This window comes from Podarcis erhardii (assembly GCF_964252035.2).
Source record: "Podarcis erhardii genome assembly, chromosome: 5".
Classification (NCBI taxonomy): Eukaryota; Metazoa; Chordata; class Lepidosauria; order Squamata; family Lacertidae; genus Podarcis; species Podarcis erhardii.
The window spans coordinates 16241614-16264790 of NC_138509.1; the positions used below are offsets into that span (position 1 = coordinate 16241614).

A 23177-nucleotide genomic window follows, 5' to 3' on the forward strand; every position below is an offset into this window, starting at 1 on the left:
CGCCTGCGTGGGCCGCGAGACTCCCCGCGCCCGCCCCCGCTCTCTCTGCATCCCTCCTTCTGCATTTTGTCGCAAAGTGTCTCCTCGGCGCTCGCTTGCTCGCCGCCGGCCCGTCTCCGTAAGCGTCCCCGGGGCCGCTCCAACTTAGGCGCCCGCCTCGGGCAGCCCGTCTGTCGTTGCGCGCCCGAGTCGCGGAGGGGGTCCTTGCGCGCAGGCGGGCGGCGAGCGCGAGGTGTCTCCTTCACTTCGCCCTCCAGCGCGGCCTTCACGCGGGTAGAAGAGGGAGGGGCGGCGGAGGCGGAGGCGCGCGCGGGTCTCTCTGGGTCTCGGAAAGAAGCACGTCCCTTTCCCCCCCGACTGGGCAGGTAAGGGCCGTGGCGGGGTTACCATGGCAACGGGGGGGGGTTCCTTTTGCCCGGGGGTGATGGCGCGGGAGAGGAAAGGAGTTGAAAAGGAAGCATTTCCCCCCCGCTCTCGTTTCCCCGCAACAACAGCCCGGCGAGGTTGGCTCGGCCTCAAATCCCTCCTGCGGGGCTTAATAGGGAATTTATTCTGCTTCTCCACGCGCTCTTTCCGTCAAGGTTTTCCGTGGGTGGGGGGGGGATCCCGAGTGGGGTGTTTCCCCCCCCCCGTCCCCCCTTTCCCTTCCTCCTCCCTTTCCCCCTTGTGAGGTATGTGGCGCAGGCCCTCCTCCCCCCAGTTTCCTGTTGGGGCTTTCCTCTTCGCTTTCTTTTTCAATCAGTCAATCAATCAGTCATTTTGTTTGTATGCCGCCTTTCCGAAGTTAAAACTATGCTCAAGGCGGCTTACAACGTATATAAGAAAACCACATAACTTCAAACAAAAAAGCAATTGTAAATAATCAAACTTCAAAAAGTACACGAGCAAATCGAAGCATTTCCACATAATTCCAAAATAAAGATACGAACAACATGTCACTTGCTTTATTGTTTGGGGGTCAAGTACCCTTGGCGTCTAGTTAAGTTGAGCCTCAAGGTGGCTCCCTCTCCCTTTCCTCTGCAGTTTCCGGATGGTTCACCCTTGCAAGTTTTTGGCTTGGCTCCCGTTTGCAAACTGTCCCCTTTGCAAAAAAGGAGCTGGCATTCTCCTATGCTCCCCCTTTCGATCCTAGTTTTCGGGTTCAGATCTGCTTCTTCCTTTATTTGTAGCTTTGTGACGTTTGCAAAGAGGAGAGGAGGATGTGCTTTTCTGGTGGGCTGTACGATGTAGGCTGGCGATGCAGGGAAGGGGTCAGGACTTGCTAAGATGGCCGCAAGGAAGAATTCACATTGCAGTAGCAGGGGAAAAGTTATTTTATCTTCTCTCTCTCCACCACCACCACCCCTCCTTTATCCCCAATAGCTGCCACACCCAAAGTCGTCTCCTTTATGTGGGACAGAGGCAGCCTTCATGAGTAAAGGGACACTTCCGTTCAGAAGGGAAACTGCAGAAATTTTCTGTTATCTTTGTGTGCAGCATTCCTCCCCAAAGTCATGACACAAGAGTTATCTGAATACCACGAGAGTTCTGAATTCTAAAATCTGTGTAATTTATTTTTAATGTAATTTTCCATTTTATAGATTCTCTAAATTGGACTAGATAGCTATGTCTTTTAATCCAGCATGTCAGCGTCCAAGACGTAAGTAGGGAGATGAAGTAAGGATGTTGAAGTAACCTAACTAACAGATTTATAAGTTACAGTAAGAGTGAGCTTTGATGATGAGACTAATACCTAACCCACCATATAATCCACAGTCAGAAAAAGTCAAAATAAGTATTTGAAATCCAGGGGGCTAAGCTGCTTAAATATGTGTTTAAATGAAATATTTCTACCGTCTGTTATGGGTGTGTCTGCCTGGACTGCTTAATATGTTAATATGTTGGGAGCTGCAGATATTTGCAAAGCCTTGGGGATGTGCTTTGTGATAAGGGTGTGGAGGTGTTTGAAATAATAACTTGAGGGAGAGGTGCAGCATAATTATGTAATCTTCATAACTTGTGGTTTAATCATCATACATTGGGCTGCTCTTAGCAAGGGTTTTGCAAATATTTTCTCTCCTTGATCGTCTGTCCCTAGGGCTCAGTACATAACTGGAATTAGGAAGTGCAATTACTTGCTAAAATTCATTATTAAGAAGTTGTTACATGGCTGGCACTTTATTCTTAATGGTATTGACTTGGAATTCCCCCCATTGGTTTCAATGGGCCTTAAACACTTAACTGTTCAAATTGGCAGGCCTTGTGCTTTATCTTTGCAAATGTATGTTCTGATAAAATTGTCAACATTTTTTGAAATTGGGAGAAAGTGATATTTAGAATGCCTATTAAAACTTTGCCTGGTGCTCTACCACTGAGCTACCCAGAAGTGCCCCATTGAGCGTGCAGGGTAGTGGACCCTGCCTATCCCCCAAAGTGAGTTGCTTCAGCTACCACCAGCTGAACTGGCAGCTGAGGAGAGGTGAAGAAATGGGTGGTCTGGGGCGGGGGTTTAATTTGCTGATCCTACTGGATAGGAAAGGAGAAGTTGGCTTTCATTGAGCCCATGCTATCCCAGTTGACAAAACTAGATAGTACAAACCCACACAACTGCATTTCTCTAATATGCAAGTGAAACATAATTACTATTGCGTTCTTGTCATATTTTTATACCCAGCACAGCAGAGAGATGGAAACACAGGCCTTTGCTGTGGAATAAACATTTATTTATACATTAGTACATGCGAAAATGTTATCCTTCATGCCTCAAATGTGCACTAATACATTTTGACTTGGAAATATTACATATTGATGTTTGGTTCAAACCACTCATTGAATTCTAACTTTCTCCCAAAATGAAAGATCCATCATCTGAGCAGGAGTTCATCAGATTGTGACTAGGGTTGCCAACTGACCAAAAATAATGGGTTTGGCCTGCTTTTGTGCTTTAACAGCAGCATAGTGTGCAGAAATCTGAAACCAAAGCTCTTCACAACGCTATATCTGCCTGTCAATATTTTGAACATATTAATAACAAATGCTGTTAACCAAGTTTTAACAAGTATTTTGTTCAGTGATATGCAAGTTAAATGTGGTGTCTGATTCATGGTACACGTTTTGCTGATTGGAAAGTTGGCGGTTCGAATCCGTGCATTGTGGCAAGCTCCTGTTGCTCTGTCCTAGCTTCTGCCAACCTAGCAGTTCTAAAGCACACCAGTGCGAGTAAATAGGTACCGCTGTGGTGGGAAGGTAAACGGTGTTTCCGTGTGCTCTGGCTTCCATCACAGTCCTCCATGCGCCTGTAGTGGTTTAGTCATGCTGGCCACATGACCTGGAAAGCTGTCTATGGACAAATGCCGGCTCCTTCGGCCTGAAGGGAGATGAGCACCGCAACCCCAGAGTCGCCTTTGGCTGGACTTAACCGTCCAGGGGTCCTTTACCTTTTTTACACGTTTCATGCAGTTTGTGTTATATGGAGTGTGCATGTGTCTGTCCTCAATTGTCACAGGATTCTCCATATTCTGCATGAGCAAAGCTGTATTACAGATTAAAACAGATTTGTGTGGAAACAGTTTAATAAGTAAAGAGGATATTGGGTTTTACTTCCACTATGTGAATAGATTTGCAGCTGTTACTGAGTGGCTCTTGGCATTATTGGATGTGAACATCTGCTTTGTAGGACGTTCATGCATGGAATGGGGGAAGAGGCATTTTGTAAAATGCACCAACAATTGTTTGCTTGTTATAATGTATTTTAAATATTGGTATATATTTGAAATATTCGCCCTTGCTGTTGTAAAAGTGCACCCGGATCCCCCCTAAAAACATCTAGAGGTACGTTAGTTTGTCATCTTAACTTTGCAATTCCTTTTAGTACAGTACTGCATTGCCATACTAAATATATCACCTTTTGTCAAATTACTTAAAAAAAATATGCAGCAGTACTGGCTAACCACCTCATTATGAATTGTTATTTGACTTCACAGCAGACAGAACTAATTACTGCTTACATTTTGTTCTTGCAGTACTAACATTCCCATTATTTTGTCTTCCTAGCTCCAATGGCTATCCCGCCACCATATGCGGACCTTGGCAAGTCTGCCAGAGACGTCTTCAACAAAGGATTTGGTATGAAAACATTTGTAAAGAATATAGTATTGTTTGGAAGCGGACACAACATTTACTGCTGCTCTCAGCAAACCCAGACTATGCTACATAGTTGCTGTCTTCCACCTTTCCCCCACTTTATTGAGCAAATTATTGCTAGAAGTGGAATGTTTATCACCAGAATGTTTGGCATGTCATTAGACATAACTGTAACTTGCTGCTGAATATTTTCACCGTTTAGTTTCTCTTTGGACATCTAAAGATTGGCACTGCCAAGTACAGTGGAGCCTACTGTATCGGGAGACTAGTAAAAGTATTAAATATACTGCTTAGGGAACACTTAGAAGGTAGCTCAGATCAAAAGTTTCTTACGATAGGCCTTAGCACTACGATTTTCAAACAGTCGTAGATGTCGCAAAGGGAATTTACTATGGTTATAGCAAAGTGAGAACTCACCCGCCTACCTTGGGTGCTGTTTTTTTTCCTGACAGGAGCAAGAGGTGGGAGTTGAATTAACAATATTCCCCCCTACTAGTGCTGGTAGCTGATTTCCAGCGAGGGAAACCTTAGTTTTCAAACTGGGATGGTTCTTCCTTGGGGGTTGCAGGGCACCAGGAGCAGGATGGTAGTTTATGAGGTTATTGGGAGGGATAAGGTCCAGAGGCAGTTAAAAATTTCACTCACCAGCTGAGAACCTAATGAGTTGAATGCCCCTGAACAGAAAGCACTGATTGATGCATTTTTGGGTTTGTGGAAATAAACAATGTACTGTGAAAAGGGGGATTCTGAAAGAGCTGCTGCTTTTTTTCTTGTGTTAATTTGTGTATCATTTTATAACGGTGTCAGAGATTCTGCTCTGTTTCTCTTCTAATGTCAGCGCAGAATTTCATGTTCACTAACATTAGAAGAAACACTTAAAACCACTTTGAGGTTGCTGGTTTTACTTTTGTTTTGTTACAATCAAGCTGTACAGTAAGTTTTATTAACCGAATGAATGAACCACTTGAAACAGTTAGGGATTCCCCAGAGAATCTTGGGTACTGTTGGATAATCCCAGCCTCCTCAAGGAGCTGCAGTTCCCAGCGGGGCTTAACTATAGCCCCCTTCCCATATAACTCTGTGTATACTAGCTCAGAAGAGGAATGGGGACTCCTATCAGCTCTTAGCTCACTTAACAAATGCTTAACTAACTGCTGTGGGGTGCATCTAAGTAAATATCTCGCAGGTAAATATTGGGTTCTTCTCTGCTGAGCTTTAGTAAAGAGCAAAATGATTTCATTCCACATTGCCAAAACTTCAAGGGGATCATGGAAGCCATAAATAGATTTTTAGATTGCTTTGGTCTAGCAAAGGTCTGTTGAGTTTTTTTGGTCCCACAGTGAATCTTTCAGAAGGGTGTGGGGTGAGATAGATGCAGTCCCTGGCTCCCTAAGGTAGGCAAAGATGCCTTAGAGTTGGTCAGGAACCCATCAGAAAGCAGCATGTCCTGGGCCGCCTCTGTAAAATGCTTTTGCTCCCACTAAAAGCTTGGTGTGAATTATTTTGGGGGTGGGTCCTTGTTCCAATATTTCAGTTTTAAAAAGTCTTTCCCCCATCTGTTCCGGGAACGAGCATGTGCAGTATATGCAAGAAATGAACTTTCTTCTTGATGTTGCTAGAGAAATTGATTAGATCCATATAGATGGTCATTTCAGTTGTAGAATGCTTTACTATCACTGTAGTTAAATAAAAGCAATGCTTTAGTGAAAGAGCCCTTGCTTATTCATCAGAGATGTAGGTGTCCTAAGATCAGAATTTTGTTACAGTTACAGCGATGCAACCAGGAAGAGAGCAGCGTAATGTTTTCTTATGACTCTGCCTGGAATTGTATTCAAGCTTGGCTATAGTGTTAACTGCTTGAAACACTGGCATGTTGTATAAAAGAGCAGTAGTAATTTCAGTTCTGTCTGTCAAGGTTTTGGTCTGGTGAAATTGGATGTGAAAACGAAATCTGCAAGTGGCGTGGTAAGTGCATTTTGGTGTAATATTAAACAGTAGCTCATAACCTCTGAAATGTGGTGGGGAGGACTCCAGACCCTTCTCAGCCTTCCCACACACCCTTTCTCCCCTCCCCAGGCAGTAGTAGTAGCAATAATAATAATAATAATAATAATAATAATAATAATAATAATATGCCCTTCATCACAAGGTGCCAAGAATATTAAAATCAGTGAAAACATCTTAACAAGCAAAAGGCCATGGGTTAAACTTGTCTCCATGAGGCATTATTATTATTTACCCTCCCTTCATCTTAAGGTCCCAGAGAAGGTCTCCACAATTTAAAATGCAACATTAAAAACAGTTCAAAACAAATTCAATTCCAAATTATTATGTTGCATGCTCCCCCCCCCCCCCCCGGTAAGATGTCAAGCACATAGAAATGAAGGAGAAAGTGATTTTATTTCCTTTCCTCTTTCTCTTTTCTTTTAAGGGAATTTTTCTAGTCTAATTGCAAACTAAGTTGACCTTGTTTAACATGCAGTGTTCTGATGTGACAGCTGAATGGGGAATCTTTCATGGGCTCATTTCTCTTCCTTCCCTTGCAATCTCCTTTCCCTCCTCTCCCCTTTCTCACCTGTAATAATCATAGTTTGTTCTGAAGTCCAAGCTGGGCAAACTAAAGCTAATCTCAAAGCTATAGTTTCAGATGGGTTTGCAAGCCACAGTTTCAATATTAACAGTATTAGCATAGATGCTCAATTTGGATCCCTGTAATGAAGGAGGGAGCATTTTTTCTGATCTTCCAAATCATGGTTTGTACGATTGCCTGAACTGAGAAATTACATTTCTTTTTGGTCATTGTGTGATTCCTTTTAAAGTACAGGTTAATAATACCTCAGGCCCCATAATTATGTAGCTTGATCACCAGGGTCTTTCAGGCATAACATGTTAAACAAGAATGACCAGGTTTGTGTACTTTGTTCTCACCCTTCCTCTTCTCTGTATTCATAGTAAAATTTGGAATTTGTGGCGCTTTCTTCAAATTTTACCTAAAGAAGTAACATATAGTTTGCTACAGACCAGTTTGTCATAAACGGACCAGGAGTTTCTGGTTGCTCTGAGTGTTGTTTGAGGTTTTTATAACACAAGTTGCAGTGACACTTTGAGCATAATCGCAGTTGTAGCAGAGGTATACAGATTGTTCGATTTTTCAGTAAGTCATGGTCAATGGCATTGAAACTCAAAGGTGATTCCATCCAATTAGTTACGTCAGAAACTTTCAGAAAGCTGCAGGGTTTTTTGGAAAAACAAGTTCTTATTTTTATCTGTAAACTGCCTTGAGTCCTGTCAAGAAAAAAGAAGGGATATTATAAGAGTCGTAGTAGTAATTGCTCCTCTCTGTATTCCCCTTCGGTTTGTTAAACCTTTTCTTCCCACCTGCATTGTCCTGCTAGGAGTTTGCAACAGCTGGTTCATCAAACACAGACACAGGAAAAGTGAATGGGAGCTTGGAGACAAAATACAAGTGGTCTGAGTATGGTGTCACTTTCACAGAAAAATGGAACACGGATAACACTCTGGGAACAGAAATGGCAATTGAAGATCAGGTAATTGAATTTCGATGTTGCTGAAAAGTTAAGTGGAAGTCACTTTTTACATCTGCTAATTCATAACTTTCCCCCCCTCTCTAAACTAGCTTGCCAAAGGTTTGAAGTTGACATTTGACACAACTTTCTCACCAAACACCGGGTAAGTTCTTTCCCTCTTAAATCTTGGCACGTTCCACGTAGATTACACTGAAAGTGAGAGATGGGTTAATGAATGCTACTGAAGAAGACTTCAGTGGCTGGACACATACTGTGGTCTTTAAAAACAAAAAAACACAAATATACAAAATGAATTCACACCACACATAATACTTATTTTAATATGTTTTAATTTTATAATACATCTCAGGCAGATACATGGTGCCTCATGCCCATGGTTCAAGGAATAATTCTATAAAATCTCAGTGAATTCAAGCAGATGATCCCAAAAACATGTGACAGAGGAAAACCAGCCAAACGTACAGTAATGGCTATTCATCTGACCTGGCAAAAGAGACTTTTCTGTCTCCAAGTGCCAGTTATAAGCAGAGCAGACAGTATGAAGTTGTTTTTTAGTTCTTGTTGGTATCACAGAATCCAGACTTCTCTTCATAAAATGTAGTAGCAGATACTGTTATCAACTAGATAGTAGTAAGTGGGGAAAGCCTCCATTAACTTGTGTTTGAACTGCCTTGATTCCTAAATTCTGAATAAAACAACTTAAACTGCTGAATCGGTTTATCTACTCTGCAAGGGCAGGAGTTATTGATTGTTTTAGGCTTGGCTTCTGCCTGACTCATGGGGAAGAATGATAGGCAAATATTTGTATACTTGAGTGGCATATAATAAACTTACTGATTTCCCTTTACCCCATGATATGCTTCTAGTTATGTCATTTGAGAAAATGTGGAACCACTTAACACCAAGTGAGGCCATAGGTCAAACTACCAGCAGCTCCCCGTGATTTTCCTGCCCTACCTAGAGGTGCCAGGAATTTGATACTGAACAAGTTTCCTACTGTAGAGTTGAGTTACTAATTTCAAGTAATGTCATTCTACAAACTCTCTTGCCCCTTAAACATACAGATCTCCTTCTTGTAGCCACAGGTCGGCTCTGTGGCTCTTGATCTAGTGAATACTCACATTTTGGACTACGTGGACATCTTTAATTTATCTGCTTAAGATGAGAATCAGTATAACTTGTGCATTCCAGGGGAAGAGCGGGGTTTTTTCTTACATATTTCTTTTTCCAGAAAGAAAAGTGGCAAAATCAAATCTGCTTATAAGCGTGAATGTATAAACCTCGGTTGTGATGTTGACTTTGATTTTGCTGGACCTGCCATCCATGGTACAGTTGTCTTGGGTTATGAGGGCTGGCTTGCCGGCTACCAAATGACCTTTGATAGTGCCAAATCCAAGTTGACAAGGAATAACTTCTCTGTGGGATACAAGACTGGAGACTTCCAGTTGCACACCAATGTGTAAGTATCAGAAACTAACACGATTGCAGTTAATGAAGGTATCCAGAAATCTTGAAAACTAGGGGGAATAATTTAATTGTTGGAGCTGTAGTAGCATTGAATATGCCTACATTCTGAATAGATTTTTTGCTGGGTGATTAATTATCAAAATAAATTTTGAAGGTCTAGAATAGCAGAAGTACTTTTTAAGCATTGTTCTAAAGTATATTAGTTGTTTTAAAAAAGTATTTTTAAAAAGTTCATGCATGCATTTATTTTTTTTAATGGGCTACCTTCCCAACTTAGGTTTCATGCTCCAATGAGTAGTTTTATTTCACACAACTTCAACTGGATATGATCTAGTACAAATTGGTATGAGAACTTGCAGTTCCTCATTGATAAATACTGCATTAGAGTGTGTTGGAGTTTTCAACTTGCGATTTCAAAAAATGAGGGGTGCTAAAAAAAATTGTAACATGGCTTGTAAATTCAAATATATTTTGGTTAAATTAATACGATTTAGTTTTGCTAGGAAAGTAAAATGTGTAAAATTGCATAGAAATCATTAAAAATCATTGCCAAGTACTTGCAGTTATGTTATATATTAATAGTGTTTAGTTAATTGAATATTATTATTAAATTAAGTTTCGCCCCTAAAACTGCATGGAACATCTTGATTAGTTGGAAGACTACAGTACCTTTTTAACTAGGCAAGTCGAATTAACAGAGACAAGGCAACCTGAGTTGCATTGAAAGCCCAACAGAAAATTGAGGTTTCAGTTACTTAAAAGAAATGGTGGTTTGCAATTGTAGCCTTTGACTGGACTTAACCGTTCAGGAGTCCTTTACCTTTTTTACCTTTTAGTTCAGTTGGCAGTTAGTGCATAGATCAATCGGGCCTGGAACGCTAATGTACTACAGGGTATTTGGTGAGGTGGAGGAGAACTGAATATTCACGAACATTGCAAAAGAATCTGTTGTGGCTTACCATTGTTGTAGTCTTTTACTTGCCAGCAGTGTCTTATGCCACTTCTCATCACTTTCATAAACATAACGACTGCAAAGGAAAAACTTGACGAAATCTATTATTCTTGCCAGTGTGACTTAAGGGTCACAAGTTACTATCATGCCTTTCAGAGGGTAATGGAAGACTGCCTAAACGTTTGCATTTTGTATTATGTTTGCACTTTCTGTAGGGTGAGCCAGGGTTTTTATCTCCCACTACCACCCTCAAATGCAGTCACTATGTCACAGGGAAGCCTCAATGCTGTTCTTCATCTGAAGCTTTTCTTTATTTTATCATTGAATAAAAAAACCATTTCAAAAATATTTTTCAGCAACGATGGGTCGGAGTTCGGTGGCTCAATTTACCAAAAAGTCAGCGACAACCTTGAGACTGCTGTAAACCTTAACTGGGCAGCGGGCAGCAATAGCACTCGTTTTGGAATTGCAGCAAAGTACCTGTTGGATCCTACCGCTTCTATTTCCGTAAGTAGAACTATAGAAGAAAATGCCATAGCTGTCTCGGACCACAAAACTATACATAGAAAACTTCTATATCCCTTACCGTGAGAAGCCCCCCTCCCCATCATAGCTTGAATGAGCATCCCCTAACTGGCCTTTGTTCGTGCCTGAGTTTACCTTTGTGAGCATCCTAACTCCAACTTTGGCATGGACAACTTTTCTTAATGGCTTCGTAGTCTGAATGAAACTGGGTGGGCTCTCAGTAGCACCATTTTCTCCAAGTGAGAACTAGCCCGGCAAAATGGTTAAGAAGAATAACCGAAGCCGCCTTGTGCAAGGACAGATAATTTGTCTACCTCAGTATCATCCACATTGATGGGCAGCATCTATTTAGAGTTTCTGAGGGGGCAGGGTCATTCCCACCCGTTTCGTAAGTTTACACAGATGAATTGCTTTGTGTGTAGCAGAAAATGCTGTGTACAGTCATACCTCGGCTCCTGAATGCCTTGGGAGTCAAATGTTCTGGCTCCCGAACGATTGAAAACCAGAAATGAATGTTATAGTTTTCGAACGTTCAATGGAGCTTCCGTAGCTTCCGACTGGCTGCAGGAGCTGTGCTTTGAAAGTCGAATGTTTCAGAAGTCGAACGGACTTCCATAACAGATTCTGTTTGACTTCCAAGGTATGACTGTATGTTCTAAGAATTCTGGTAAGGTTCACTCATGAATGGAAATGAGGTCTAATTACATAGCAGGGACTTGATTGCATTGGGGCAAGGTTTCCCACAGCTGTGCTTTGAGCTGTAAATTTAACTGTAGGTGTGCAATTATCTTTTACCCCCATCAGTAAAATTAGGAATAAACGATCTGAAGGGAATGGTTGTAAAGTTAAGATAAAACAGTATAAAGCATCCTACTGCATGTTTAAAGTGCTTTGCAGATATTTGATGGAGATTATAACAGTCCAATATTGTAGTGAATAGCACTGCTTCTGAGGCTTTTGCCTGGTATGGCGGTAGTGGGTTCCTTTGACCTGTGGCCTCATTCTTTGCTAAGACTCAAGCACACAGATGGCAGTATAGAAATACTAACCCATCTCTTATTTGCATTGTGCATGACAAGATAGGAAGCTGTGTCATAGTAGAAACAGGCTTTAAAGCAAAAGAATAGGGAAGAAAACCCCAGTTGCATAGATCTCCTGATTGGAACAGTCCTGAGGACTAGTGATTATCTTCTGCCTACAAATTGTGGAAGCCCTTGGTAGCCAAGAAAAAATGTATGGTTGACCTGTGCGTCATGTCCCTGGTCTCGTGATAACATCACTGGAATGCAGGAGAAGGTCAGGGACAAGCAGAAGTGTGAATCCGTCACCCAGTTCTGAGCTAGAGAAGGGCTGCAGAAGCACGCTGCCTCTCTTCCTTTGTACCTGCTGGACAGCGGAAGTTTTAACCACTTGGCAGAACCAGAGATGATACAACATGACTTCTTCATTCTCCTCTGGTGAGGGGCAGCAGGGGTGTTTGTCTGCTGCGACTGGGCCATTGCAACTCCAGCAGCCCAGCTGTGTACAAAGACAAGGCTCTGTGCTCTTGTGTTCTCCCCCCAGCTTGAGGGAGAGTGGGGAAGCGGAGTTCCATTCATCATTACTTGCACACGGGAACTTCATTGCTAAAGCCAATTTGTGAGCTTCTGGGGCTGGTACTCATCCTCCCTAACCTAGCTCATCCTTTAGGAGGAAGCCCCGGGTTTGGTGTTGCCATGGCAAGGGGATGAGAGATTATTTGAAGCCTGGTCATGAGTTGAAAAAGCAGTTGAAGAAAGCTTATGCTAGATTACACTCTGGTTGCGGGTGCTGCCTTCTTGTTCTAGTTGGGCACTACAGTAGTACCTCAGGTTAAGTACTTAATTCGTTCCAGAGGTCGGTTCTTAACCTGAAACTGTTCTTAACCTGAAGCACCACTTTAGCTAATGAAGCCTCCTGCTGCTGCTGGGCCACTGGAGCACGGTTTCTGTTCTCATCCTGAAGCAAGGTTCTTAATCTGAGATACTATTTATGGGTTAGGGGAGTCTGTAACCTGAAGCATATGTAACCTGAAGCGTATGTAACCCAAGGTACCACTGTACATTCTTTGGAGCAGGGCAAAGGGATGTTAAAATTAGGGCACAACATACTGTGTGACACAAAGGATTGATAAAAATGTCATCTTGCTCCTCATTGTTTTGCAGGCAAAAGTGAACAACTCTAGTCTAGTTGGAGTTGGGTACACCCAGACCCTGAGGCCAGGTAAATAATTTTGATAAGAATGTGAGAGATGTTGAAGGTTTTGATTAATATTCAGGTTAATGGTGGCTGGAGTCTGTTGTTAACATGCTCTTGGAAGTTGGCAGTTCTCCATTCAAGGTTCGAAAGAGACTTGATATATAACAGTGAGAAAACACTGTCCAAAATGTATAAAATCTTATTAGAATAGTCAGTGAAGGACGAGGAGGTAAAATCAGTCATGGTAAAATGGGCAAGAGATCTAGGTCATAACATACAACTCTCAGAATGGCAAAAATTAAGTTCACAGCATGTTATTCTATTAAGGAAAACATGAGTTATCGCTGGTATTTAAGGAAATTAGTGATAATGTACAAAATAATTCAGACCGATGTTGGAAATGTAAGGAGGCGGTGGGATCAATGTACCATGTCTGGTGGACTTGTAAAAGAATGGGGGAATTTTGGGATTCAGTCTATAATGAGTTGAAAAAGATGTTCAAAACCTGAGGCATTTCTTTTAGGGATTATTGGGAGGGAGATTCCTAGAAATTTAAAGAAATTATTTATGTATGCCACCACGGCAGCGAGAGTTTTGTTTGCACAGAATTGGAAAAGTGAGACGATACCATCAAAAAAAGATTTGCTGATTAAACTAATGGAATACGCCAAGATGGATAAACTGACAGGACAGATAAGGGATCAAGTGAAACAAAAATTTAGTAAAGATTGGAATATATTTAAACAATACCTGAAAGATCACTGCGGAGAATTAATTTTTTTGACTGGTTTAGATTAACTCTTGTAATGAGAAACATCAAAAAGTAGCGAAAAATTGGTTACCAATAAACTAGATTTATTATGATACGCATTCAACCAAGAACTCTAAAGGACCCAAGTAAGAAGGAAAGTCAGAAGTAATTAGAATATTAATGTGTTTAATGAGTAAGAATATATCTTTGTTTTTCTTTATTATGATTTAGAAACACATGCACATTAACAAGAAACTGAAACTTCATACAGTACTGTGATTTTATGTTAAGAAAGCATTTCTGTTAAAAACCAATAAAGATGAATTGCAAAAAAAAGGATTTACTTCAAAAAGGATTTACTTGCATTCAGTATGAAAGTTTGAAACATTCCTTTTTAAGTGTCTCTGCAACTTAACTGGTACGTAGGCACCTTTGTGTGAAGCTTGATGCTTCTAATCCCACTGGTGTCGGCATCCATGTGTGTTTCAATATGATTTACTACATTTGAGCATTGAAAAATGTTAGCAGCAACTGATGTGTTCAGTGGACCTTGCCTTCTCTAAAACCCTTTGGTTATATTGATCTGCAGGTGTGAAGCTCACTCTGTCTGCCCTAATCGATGGGAAGAACATCAATGCTGGTGGACACAAACTTGGTCTTGGCCTAGAATTGGAGGCTTAAGAGGTGTGAAGAAAGCTGCCGCAGGAAATGGGATATCAGAAGAATATGGCCTTAAAAATGTATTTCCAGTGTGACCCGGGGGGCTTTTTTTCCTACTCAGACGGATGGCCTAGAACAAGAGCTGTATTCAGAGTATTTAGGCAGTTACTTGTTAGCTGGTTTTTAGTTAAATTGGTTACCTATCTAGTTCTCAATTCTGCATTAGTGCAGTCACTACATAATACATTATTTAAATGTATTTAACTGTTGAATGCGCTACCCACAAATAATGAAATAGACTTTATGAAAACCTGTACACATGTGTGCATGTTATGTTTCTTTTAACACGTGATAATAGCCATTGAAATAACAGAATGGATCAGTGGATGTTCTGAAAAGAAAGGTCAACGGTTTTGTTAAAATTACCTTAACTAGAAATACTTTTGGTATCCCAAGGCAATTCGAAAATTATGAATAAAACAAATACACACACATACTTGTGCCTCCAGATATGTTGAAGTTATTGATAGGGAGGGCTGAGGTCCGCCTTAATTTTGCTTTAAAAAAAGCTGCCTGTTGTTCCAGGTGCCCTTGCTGCTCGGTGTTCTGGAGCATTTGCTATGACTCCAGTTTGCCGAAGCTGTTAAATGTCCAATCTGGGGATTTCTTGAGTTTGGCCATGCCATGGCTTAGCGAGATCTTTTGAGTGGAGTACTACTCTTGGGGCAGTCGTTTAGTGCTGCCACAGAGCCTAGGACTTGCCAATCAGAAGGTCGGTGGTTTGAATCCCCGCAATGGGGTGAGCTCCCGTTGCTCGGTCCCTGCTCCTGCCAACCTAGCAGTTCAAAAGCACGTCAAAGTGCAAGTAGATAAATAGGTACCGCTCCTGCGGGAAGGTAAACGGCGTTTCCGTGCACTGCTCTGGTTCGCCAGACATGACCCGGAAGCTGTACGCCGACTCTCTCGGCCAATAAAGCGAGATGAGTGCCGCAACCCCAGAGTCGGTCACGACTGGACCTAATGGTCAGGGGTTCCTTTACCTTTAAGGAATCATAGAATTGTACGAGTTGGAAGGGACCTTGAGGGTCATCCAAGCCGCTGAAATGCAGGAATCATGCCCTCAGCTGTCCATGGGTGGGCTCAAATCACCAACCTTCTGGTTAGCAGCCAGATGCACGGACCTATTGAACCAACCCAAGGGCCGCTTCTCTTCTTGCCTCTTAACAAAATATGCCAGCAATATGAAATGGAAGCGGCTTTGGGAGGAAGAGGTACAGAGATTGCCCCCTCGCTTGCCCTCCTTAGGGGCCATGCCCCTCAACATGGAGAGTGGAAGAGTGGAGATGTATTAGCTCTGTCCCTGCCCCCCTCTACATGTTGGAGGACAAATGTCTGCCGTGGGGAAGTCTGCTCTACTTTCATAGGCTCCCCACACAATTTAGAAACCCCAAGACAATGAAGGTGGCAGAGCTAGCGTGCTCGCCTGGACCCTGCCTCATACAGTCCTAATTACACGAGGGAAGGAAATGCCTGAATAGTGTTTCATAGCTGCATTGGGTACATACATTTATCTTGACACATTGTAGAATGTGCCCATCCTTGGTTCATGTGTGAAACTGTTCTTGCTGCCTGTTGGCTTGGGCAGCTATTGGTTGCAGTGTCTGGATTTTTTTAAAGCGCCTCCATCAATTGCTTTCTCCCAGATGTTGAGAATAGCTTGCTACACATCGTAGCCCTGTATTATCCCCAAATGGTGGACCTACAAGAGGTAGTAAAAGGTCTGTTCCTTTGTGTTTTTTAAAAAATTACAGCTATTTATTAAATATGTGTACTGCTCTTCATCCGTAGATCTCGGGGCGGTTCACAACATAAAAATAAGAGGAAAAAAAAGAAAATACAACAAGAAAAACAAACCAATAGCCCCCCTCTCTCCCACAAACACATTAAAAAGGATATTGGATGTTAACCAGGCAAAGGCCTGGCTGAAGAGAAATGTTTTTGCCTAGTGCCTAAAGGTGTATAATGAAGGCACCAGCCAAACCTCCCTGGGGAAAGCATTCCACAGATGGAGCCACTGCAGAACAGGCCCATTCTCATGTTGCCACCCTCCAGACCTGGAGGGGCAATGGATGCCCCCTTCCTGATTTAGATCATTGGGGTGATTGAAAAGGGGCAAATGGGGCTTGTCAACATGGGAAGGCAGCCGATCTGGGAGGAGCACTCTGATCCTAAAGCTCCACTGCCTTGCAGATATCTTTGGGAGAAGAAAAGGATAAGGAGTTAAGTCCTACACAGATCTGGAGTGGAGTCCCTAAGGTGGTTGGATGCTTCCTTGTCCGCCTTCCGGCAACTCCTGCAGCCCAGCTGGTGCCAAACTTGCTGCTCTGCTTTCATTTGGACCATGTCAGCGAGGCCGATGGGGTGGGTCTTGTTGTCTGGGCAGCCCAGGACCTCCATAGACACTGCCCAGGCTTGTGCCCCGGGAAGATCACTTCAGTTATTTGACTTCACCCCTGGAGGTTCACGCCATTGTTTCTTGAGACAGATGGATGCAAAGCAATCATTAAAAAAGCCCCAATCTTGCTCAACAGGACATTAAAGGTAAAGGGACCCCTGACCATTAGGTCCAGTCGTGGCTGACTCTGGGGTTGTGGTGCTTATCTTGCTTTATTGGCCGAGGGAGCTGGCGTACAGCTTCCGGGTCATGTGGCCAGCATGGCTAAGCCGCTTCTGGTGAACCAGAGCAGCACACGGAAACGCCGTTTACCTTCCCGCCGGAGCGGTACCTATTCATCTACTTGCACTGGCGTGCTTTTGAACTGCTAGGTTGGCAGGAGCAGGGACCGAGCAACGGGAGCTCACCCCGTCGCGGGGATTCGAACCGCCGACCTTCCGATCAGCAAGCCCTAGGCTCTGGTTTAACCCACAGCACCACCCGCGTCCCTAACAGGACATTGGAGACTTGCTAATATTGAAATATGTGGGATCTAGAAAAGGTTTTCTACAGGACTGGACTCACCTAGCCTTCAAGATTACAGGGACTGTTCTTTTCATCCAGGAAGCATTTATTGTCTCCTTTACCCAACAGTTGAGCCCCCTTTGTTCTGGTGGCTCTATTTAGCTCTGCAAGGCAAAGCTCAAGTGTGCAAAAGATCTGCAGACTTTGGGTCTTCCAAGTAACTTACCGATGTCCTTGGGCTGCCATAACCCCAAGCAAATGTGGCAATGAGGAGACTGCAAGGACATTCATAGCACAGCAAGTAATGTGACACCCAAGTTAAAGCTGAGATATGAGCGAGATTATCTGCAAAGCAATTCGCAAGCAGGTCACAAAGGTTTACCAAGTGTTCCTCATGTGTAAATTAAAGTCTGTAGAGATGGACAGAGAAATTGATTTAGAACATCCTGGAGTCAAGTGCTTGGGAAGTTCGTTTTAGAAAGGAATTCGTTGCAGTTCACATTCACCCCCTCCAGAAGAGAACTAACTCTGTTTCCAGTTCGATTCGCAGTTCATTATGTAATTGATTCACGTGGTCCTTGGCTTCTGCTCCCCTGCAGCCTTCAGAATTTTACAAGCTGCTCTGCTGGAGTATAAAATAGAAATAAGAAACCATCAAAACACACAGTGTAATGTGAACAACGGTTTCATTTATTTTCCCCAACAATTAGGATCTTCAAACTTAACACAGCAGCATTACTTTTTAGTGGCCACAAACCCAGAATTAAGTGTGACGAAGCTCCTATACATATACAAATGATTGAAATGCAATTAAATTGAATTAAAATTGCCCCAAGCCCCACTGCAAAAGGAACTTCATTTGCTTTTCAGTTCCCCCTGAAATTATAAGGAATGGCTTTCAGGTGCCATTCAGTGATTTTTGAATCTGTTTATAGTGAATTAATTTGTCTGATTTAGTTCATGCCAAACACTGATCAGAGCTAGAACCGAGTGGCTGAAAAACAAGCAAAATAATGTTGGGGTAATTTGGGAGAAAGGTTTAAGCAACTTTCCGTCTCCAGAGTTTCATGCAAATTGCCTTGAATGGGAGACAGGGCATGTGAACTTTGACCTCTCTGGAGTTAGGAAGTGTGTGCCCATGGGATGCAACTTGAATATTGCCAAAATAAGGGGAAACAGCCACCAAAAAAAGAGGATTCAGATTCACATATAGTCTTCAAAGGTTACCATACATATATGTGTGCAAATATCTAGACTTGATTGTTATAATTTAAATAGAAATACAATATGGAAAAGCTGTTCTGGTAATCCGTCTGCCTCCTCAGTTCTGCTGCCCAGATACAAACTGTGGATGGGCAACTTCAAACCACCAACAACACTCCTCTTTTTTTGGGTTGGGGGGTGTTTCTTAATCTTTAAATTGGACTTGGACAGGACAGCCCTTCAGATCAGGACTGGCCTGTCCATGAGGCAGACGCCTCGGGTGGCGGAATCCCCGGGATGGCTTTCCATCCCTCCCGCTAGAAAAGAGAGGTAAAGTGCTGGCTGCTTCCAGCGAGATCTCTCAAACAGGATCTCGCTGGACCTTGGGAATTACTGCCATACTGCCCCGATCCGCGAGGCTTCAGGGAGGCAAGGCACCTTCCCACTTCACCTCCAATGGCCAAACATAACATGCCGCCCCTGCTTTAGATAGAAGACTGTCTTCTGTCAAGTAGGGTAAAAGGTAAAGGTAAAGGTAAAGTCCAGTCAAAGGCAAATATGGGGTATGGCGCTCATCTTGCTTTCGGGCCGAGGGAGTCGGAGTTTGTCCACAGACAGCTTTCCAGGTCATGTAGCCATCATGACTAAACCGCTTCTGGCACAACAGGACACTGTGACTGAAACCAGAGCGCATGGAAATGCCATTTACCTTCCTGCTGCAGCGGTCCCTATTTATCTTCTTGCACTGGCATGCTTTTAAACTGCTAGGTTGGCAGGAGCTGGGACAGAGCAACAGGAGCTGACTCCGTTGCGGGGAGTTGAACCGCTGGCCTAAATCAGCAAGCCCAAGAGGCTCAGTGGTTTAGACCACAGTGCTACCCATGTCCCATGCTGTCAAGTAGGATGCATAGCCAGCAGATGAGACACCTTCAAGATGTTACTCTCTCTGTGAGAGAGTCGGAGCCGTCTTTCCCATTGGTGTTAGTGGTTCGTTGCGCCAGGACACCAGCCTCTCAGGGGCGCCCTAGCGAGTGGGGGAGTTGCACGGCTTTGCCGGCAGCCTCCCCTTTCCCTGCACGCCCGCCAGCTGCGCCCTGCCAACTATATGGCTGGCGGGCATGCAGCTTGCCTCCTAAGCCTCTCCATCTGCTAAACACGGCCCTGCTCCTGGTCGTTGTCCTCCTCCTCCTTCCTGGTGAAAGGCGGCACGCAGCCTTCCTGGGCGCCCCTATGCCGGAGAGCATGTCTGCCAGCACTGCTTGATCTCAGCCACCACGCCGGGGATCGGGGTCATGGGGGAGGCAGAGGACATTTTTCACCGCCCTCTCCCTTGTTTTGGAGTTGCTGGGGGGGGCGGGCGCCGAAGGGATCTTTGCATCACGGTGCTGGATATGCTTAAGGCGGTCCTGGACAGAGTTCTAGAAAGAAAGTGTCAGTTGGCAGCTGCGCTTGGGGTCCTTTCCTCCAAGCAGCAACAGAGATCTGGTGTATCATCCCTGCCGCCCGCAAGCACTTTGCTAATCGTGGAAGCCACAAAAGGGACAGAGGCTATACTGTGGGAGCCTCAGTTGCTCCTGTGCCCTTCCCTCGTCATCTGCTTCTAATGCCAAGGTGGGATGAATGGCCATGGTAGAACTTATGACTCACAGAACCAGTGCCGGAATTGTGTATAAGCTAAACAAGCTATAGCTTAGGGCCCCACTCTCTTGCCCCCCCCCCAAAAATTCACTATTAATATACTTCTTCTTAAATGTATTTCAGTTCAACAATTACTTTGATAAAATACATATTTTGTTATGTGCAAATGGCTTTAGATATGTATTAGGTCGATAAATTACCATATAACATATACCGTATTTTTCGCTCTACAAGACACACTTTTTCCCCTCCAAAAATTAAGGGGAAATGTGTGTGCGTCTTATGGAGCAAATGCAGGCTCCTTGGCTTCAGCGATAGCAACGTGAAGCCTCTAAAGCACAGAGGGAGCGCTCCCTCCGCGCTCCGGAGGCTTCGGGTTGCTTTCGCTGAATCCTGGAGAGCGAGAGGGGTCGGTGTGCACTGATCCCTCTTGCTCTCCTGGCTTCGCTTTGCTGGAGAGGCGCTGCACAACTTTCCCTCTCTGTGCAGTGCCCCTTCAGCGAAGCAGGAGAAGAAATGGAAGGGGCTCCATTTTTCCTGCCGCTTCACTGAAGGGGCACTGAGCAGAGAAGGGGAGATTTTTTTTTCTTGTTCTCCTCCTCTAAAACACGGTGCGTTCTATGGTCGGGTGCGTCTTATAGAGCAAAAAATACGGTATTCAACACACAAAAAAAAAACCAGCGGCAATTTGTTGTTGACAAAGGACAGCTGGACATATCAAGGGCCCCATTACCTTCAGTAGCTTAGGGCCACATCAAACCTAAATCCGGCCCTGCACAGAACCAAGGGCTGTATGCATCTATGAGGCTATGTGTGGGTAGGCTTGCCATACGTCAGGAAAATTCCTGACGTATCGTGGTTTTTGGGTGTAAAAATGGCATCGAGGGAATTTTGGCAAATTGGCAAAATGCCAGGGAAAACCTGGACGTATGGCAATGCAATGGAAAAAGCAGTTGAAACAGCTCAAATAGCTTAAAAACACTATTTGGGGTGTGGAGGTTTCTCCAAAAATGCTCAACAGTTTGGGTTTGTTCCCCAAAAAGAAAGTTCAACAATTATGTGGGTGTCAGGAATTTTAACTTTTTTGAAATATGGCAACCCTATGTGCAGGGAACTGTGTTCGCTTTTTGCCTGCTGAAGAAGAGTCGCCAGTAGCTTGCGGGGCTGAGATGGTAGAGTTTAGAAACAGGAGAAGACCAGTCTGATGTGGAGCAATTGCACCATCTGCTGGCAATCCACAGCAAAAAAAAAAACCAAAACCAAACTACGGAGGAGAGATTTATGGAATGCCACTTAATGGATAGCTGGAGCCTAAACCCTAACCGCTGGTGGTCTGGCTAAATCTATAACTACAGAAATATATAGTTGCAGATTCTCCAAGTGTCCCTATTTTCCAAGGACGTTCCCGATTTAGAGAAGCTGTTCCGGTTTCTGATTTGATCCAGGAATGTCCTGCTTTTCCTTAGGACGTCCCAATTTTCATGGGAGAAATTTTGGAGATTATGGTAAGATGTCTCACTTTTCATCAGAGAAATGTTGGAGGGTTTGGTTGCAGTTTCACATGGTAAGCTTTCCTTTGACTTAATACTGTGTGTGTGTGTGTGTGTGTGTGTGTGAGAGAGAGAGAGAGAGAGAGAGAGAGAGAGAGAGAGAGAGAGAGATGGGGGGGTTGTATGTGAATGCTTAGTACAGGCTTCCTCAACCTTGGCCCTCCAGATGTTTTTAGCCTACAACTCCCATGATCCCTAGCTAGCAGGGCCAGTGGTCAGGGATGATGGGAATTGTAGTCTCAAAACATCTGGAGGGCTGAGGTTGAGGAAGCCTGGCTTAGTACTTCCTCACCCCACAATCCTTGCACATAGAAAACCAGCATTTCAGAAGGAAAGTTCACCCTTCTCCATGATGTGCTAGCTTTCTAAGTAAAGGAATATGTGGGGGTTTTGTTTTTTTTTGAATGATGCATTCAAACACATAACCGTCTCACATTTCATTTCATCTCGTTTATTATATTTCCATGCTTCTTTGCACTCACACGTATCAAAAGGGGCTCGCAAGGGATAAATAACAATAACAGAACAGCACGTCACAGTTACAACTTAAATCATATAGAAAAACTAACAAATTGTCAGTAGCAATTGCAAATCATCAGTAAAACAACCACTTTAGGTAAAACACCTGAAGGAGTGTCTCCACCCCCATCATTTGCCCAGACACTGAGGTCTAGCTCCGAGGGTCTTCTGGCAGTTCCCTCAATGTGAAAAGTGAGGTTACAGGGAACCAAACAGAGGGCCTTCTCAGTAGTGGGGCCCGCCCTGTGGAATGCCCTCCCATCAGATGTCAAGGAGATAAGTAATTCTATAACCTTTAGAACACATGCGAAGGCAGCCCTGTATAGGTTTTAAGGTTTAAGGTTTTGTGATTTTTTTATATATGTTGGAAGTCACCCAGAGTGGCTGGGGCAATCCATCCAGATAGGGAGTGTACGAAGAAGAAGAAGAAGAAGAAGAAGAAGAAGAAGAAGAAGAAGAAGAAGAAGAAGAAGAAGAAGAAGAAGAAGAAATTTAAAAATTAGCTAAACAGCACAATCACAACAAAAGTCCTATTATTTGCCTGATGTAGGACAGTCCAGGTCAAGTTCTACTGGGCAATTCTGCTGCCCATGCAACAAGCCCAGAGCCCCATGAGGACTCAAGAACAGCTGACATAGTTGGGTATGTTTAGTTAGGAGGAGATAAAGTATGGGGTGGGACGGGATGTGTTGGGGGTCTTCAAATACCTGAAAGGTTGTCACCCAGAGAAGATGGAGCAGACAGTTGTTGAGAGTGGTTAGGAGGCTCCTATTCCCCTCACAGAGCTACATTTCTCAGAGTTCCCCAGGGAGAGGGATTGACTGTTAAACCTCTCTGGGAATTCTAGCTATGCAAGGGGAACAAAGGTCTCCTAGCAACTCTCAGCACCCTTAACAAACTACACTTCCCAGGATTCTCGGTGGCGGGGGGAGCCGTGATTATTTAAAGTGGCGCCATACTGCTTTTAGGGCATAGCGCTGATGGGACCCAAGAGAGGAGCTGAAGCGAATTAGCCCCCAACACTGCTGCGGCGATGCGTGAATTGGTCTAAAACCTCAGGTGAAAT

At 43.6% G+C, this 23177-nt stretch overlaps 1 protein-coding gene and 2 long non-coding RNA genes across 5 annotated transcripts; 2 read left to right on the forward strand and 1 right to left on the reverse strand.

Moving 5' to 3' along the window:
- Nucleotides 1-200: 200 nt before the first annotated feature.
- Nucleotides 201-14738, forward strand: VDAC2 (voltage dependent anion channel 2). Of its 2 annotated transcripts, XM_081862928.1 has the most exons (10): nucleotides 201-365; nucleotides 1581-1639; nucleotides 4033-4104; nucleotides 6038-6087; nucleotides 7518-7670; nucleotides 7760-7812; nucleotides 8902-9129; nucleotides 10446-10596; nucleotides 12798-12855; nucleotides 14172-14738. In XM_081862928.1, exons 2-10 carry the CDS (start codon nucleotides 1606-1608, stop codon nucleotides 14261-14263), a joined length of 891 nt encoding a protein of 296 aa, XP_081719054.1. In that variant the 5' UTR covers nucleotides 201-365; nucleotides 1581-1605; the 3' UTR covers nucleotides 14264-14738. The 2 variants fall into 2 exon arrangements, with proteins under 2 accessions (XP_081719054.1, XP_081719055.1); XM_081862929.1 differs by lacking the exon at nucleotides 1581-1639.
- On the reverse strand, nucleotides 6504-22933 carry LOC309342466. Its single transcript, XR_014156840.1, has 3 exons — nucleotides 22819-22933; nucleotides 17428-17821; nucleotides 6504-7407 (listed from the first exon to the last, which is right to left on the reverse strand). It is a non-coding gene; the product is annotated as an uncharacterized lncRNA (long non-coding RNA).
- Nucleotides 15329-22950, forward strand: LOC309342467. 2 transcript variants are annotated; one of them, XR_014156841.1, is made up of 3 exons: nucleotides 15329-15995; nucleotides 16124-17831; nucleotides 22826-22950. It is a non-coding gene; the product is annotated as an uncharacterized lncRNA (long non-coding RNA). The 2 variants fall into 2 exon arrangements; XR_014156842.1 differs by having other exon boundaries at nucleotides 15359-16843; nucleotides 17203-17831.
- The last annotated feature ends 227 nt before the right edge of the window (nucleotides 22951-23177 follow it).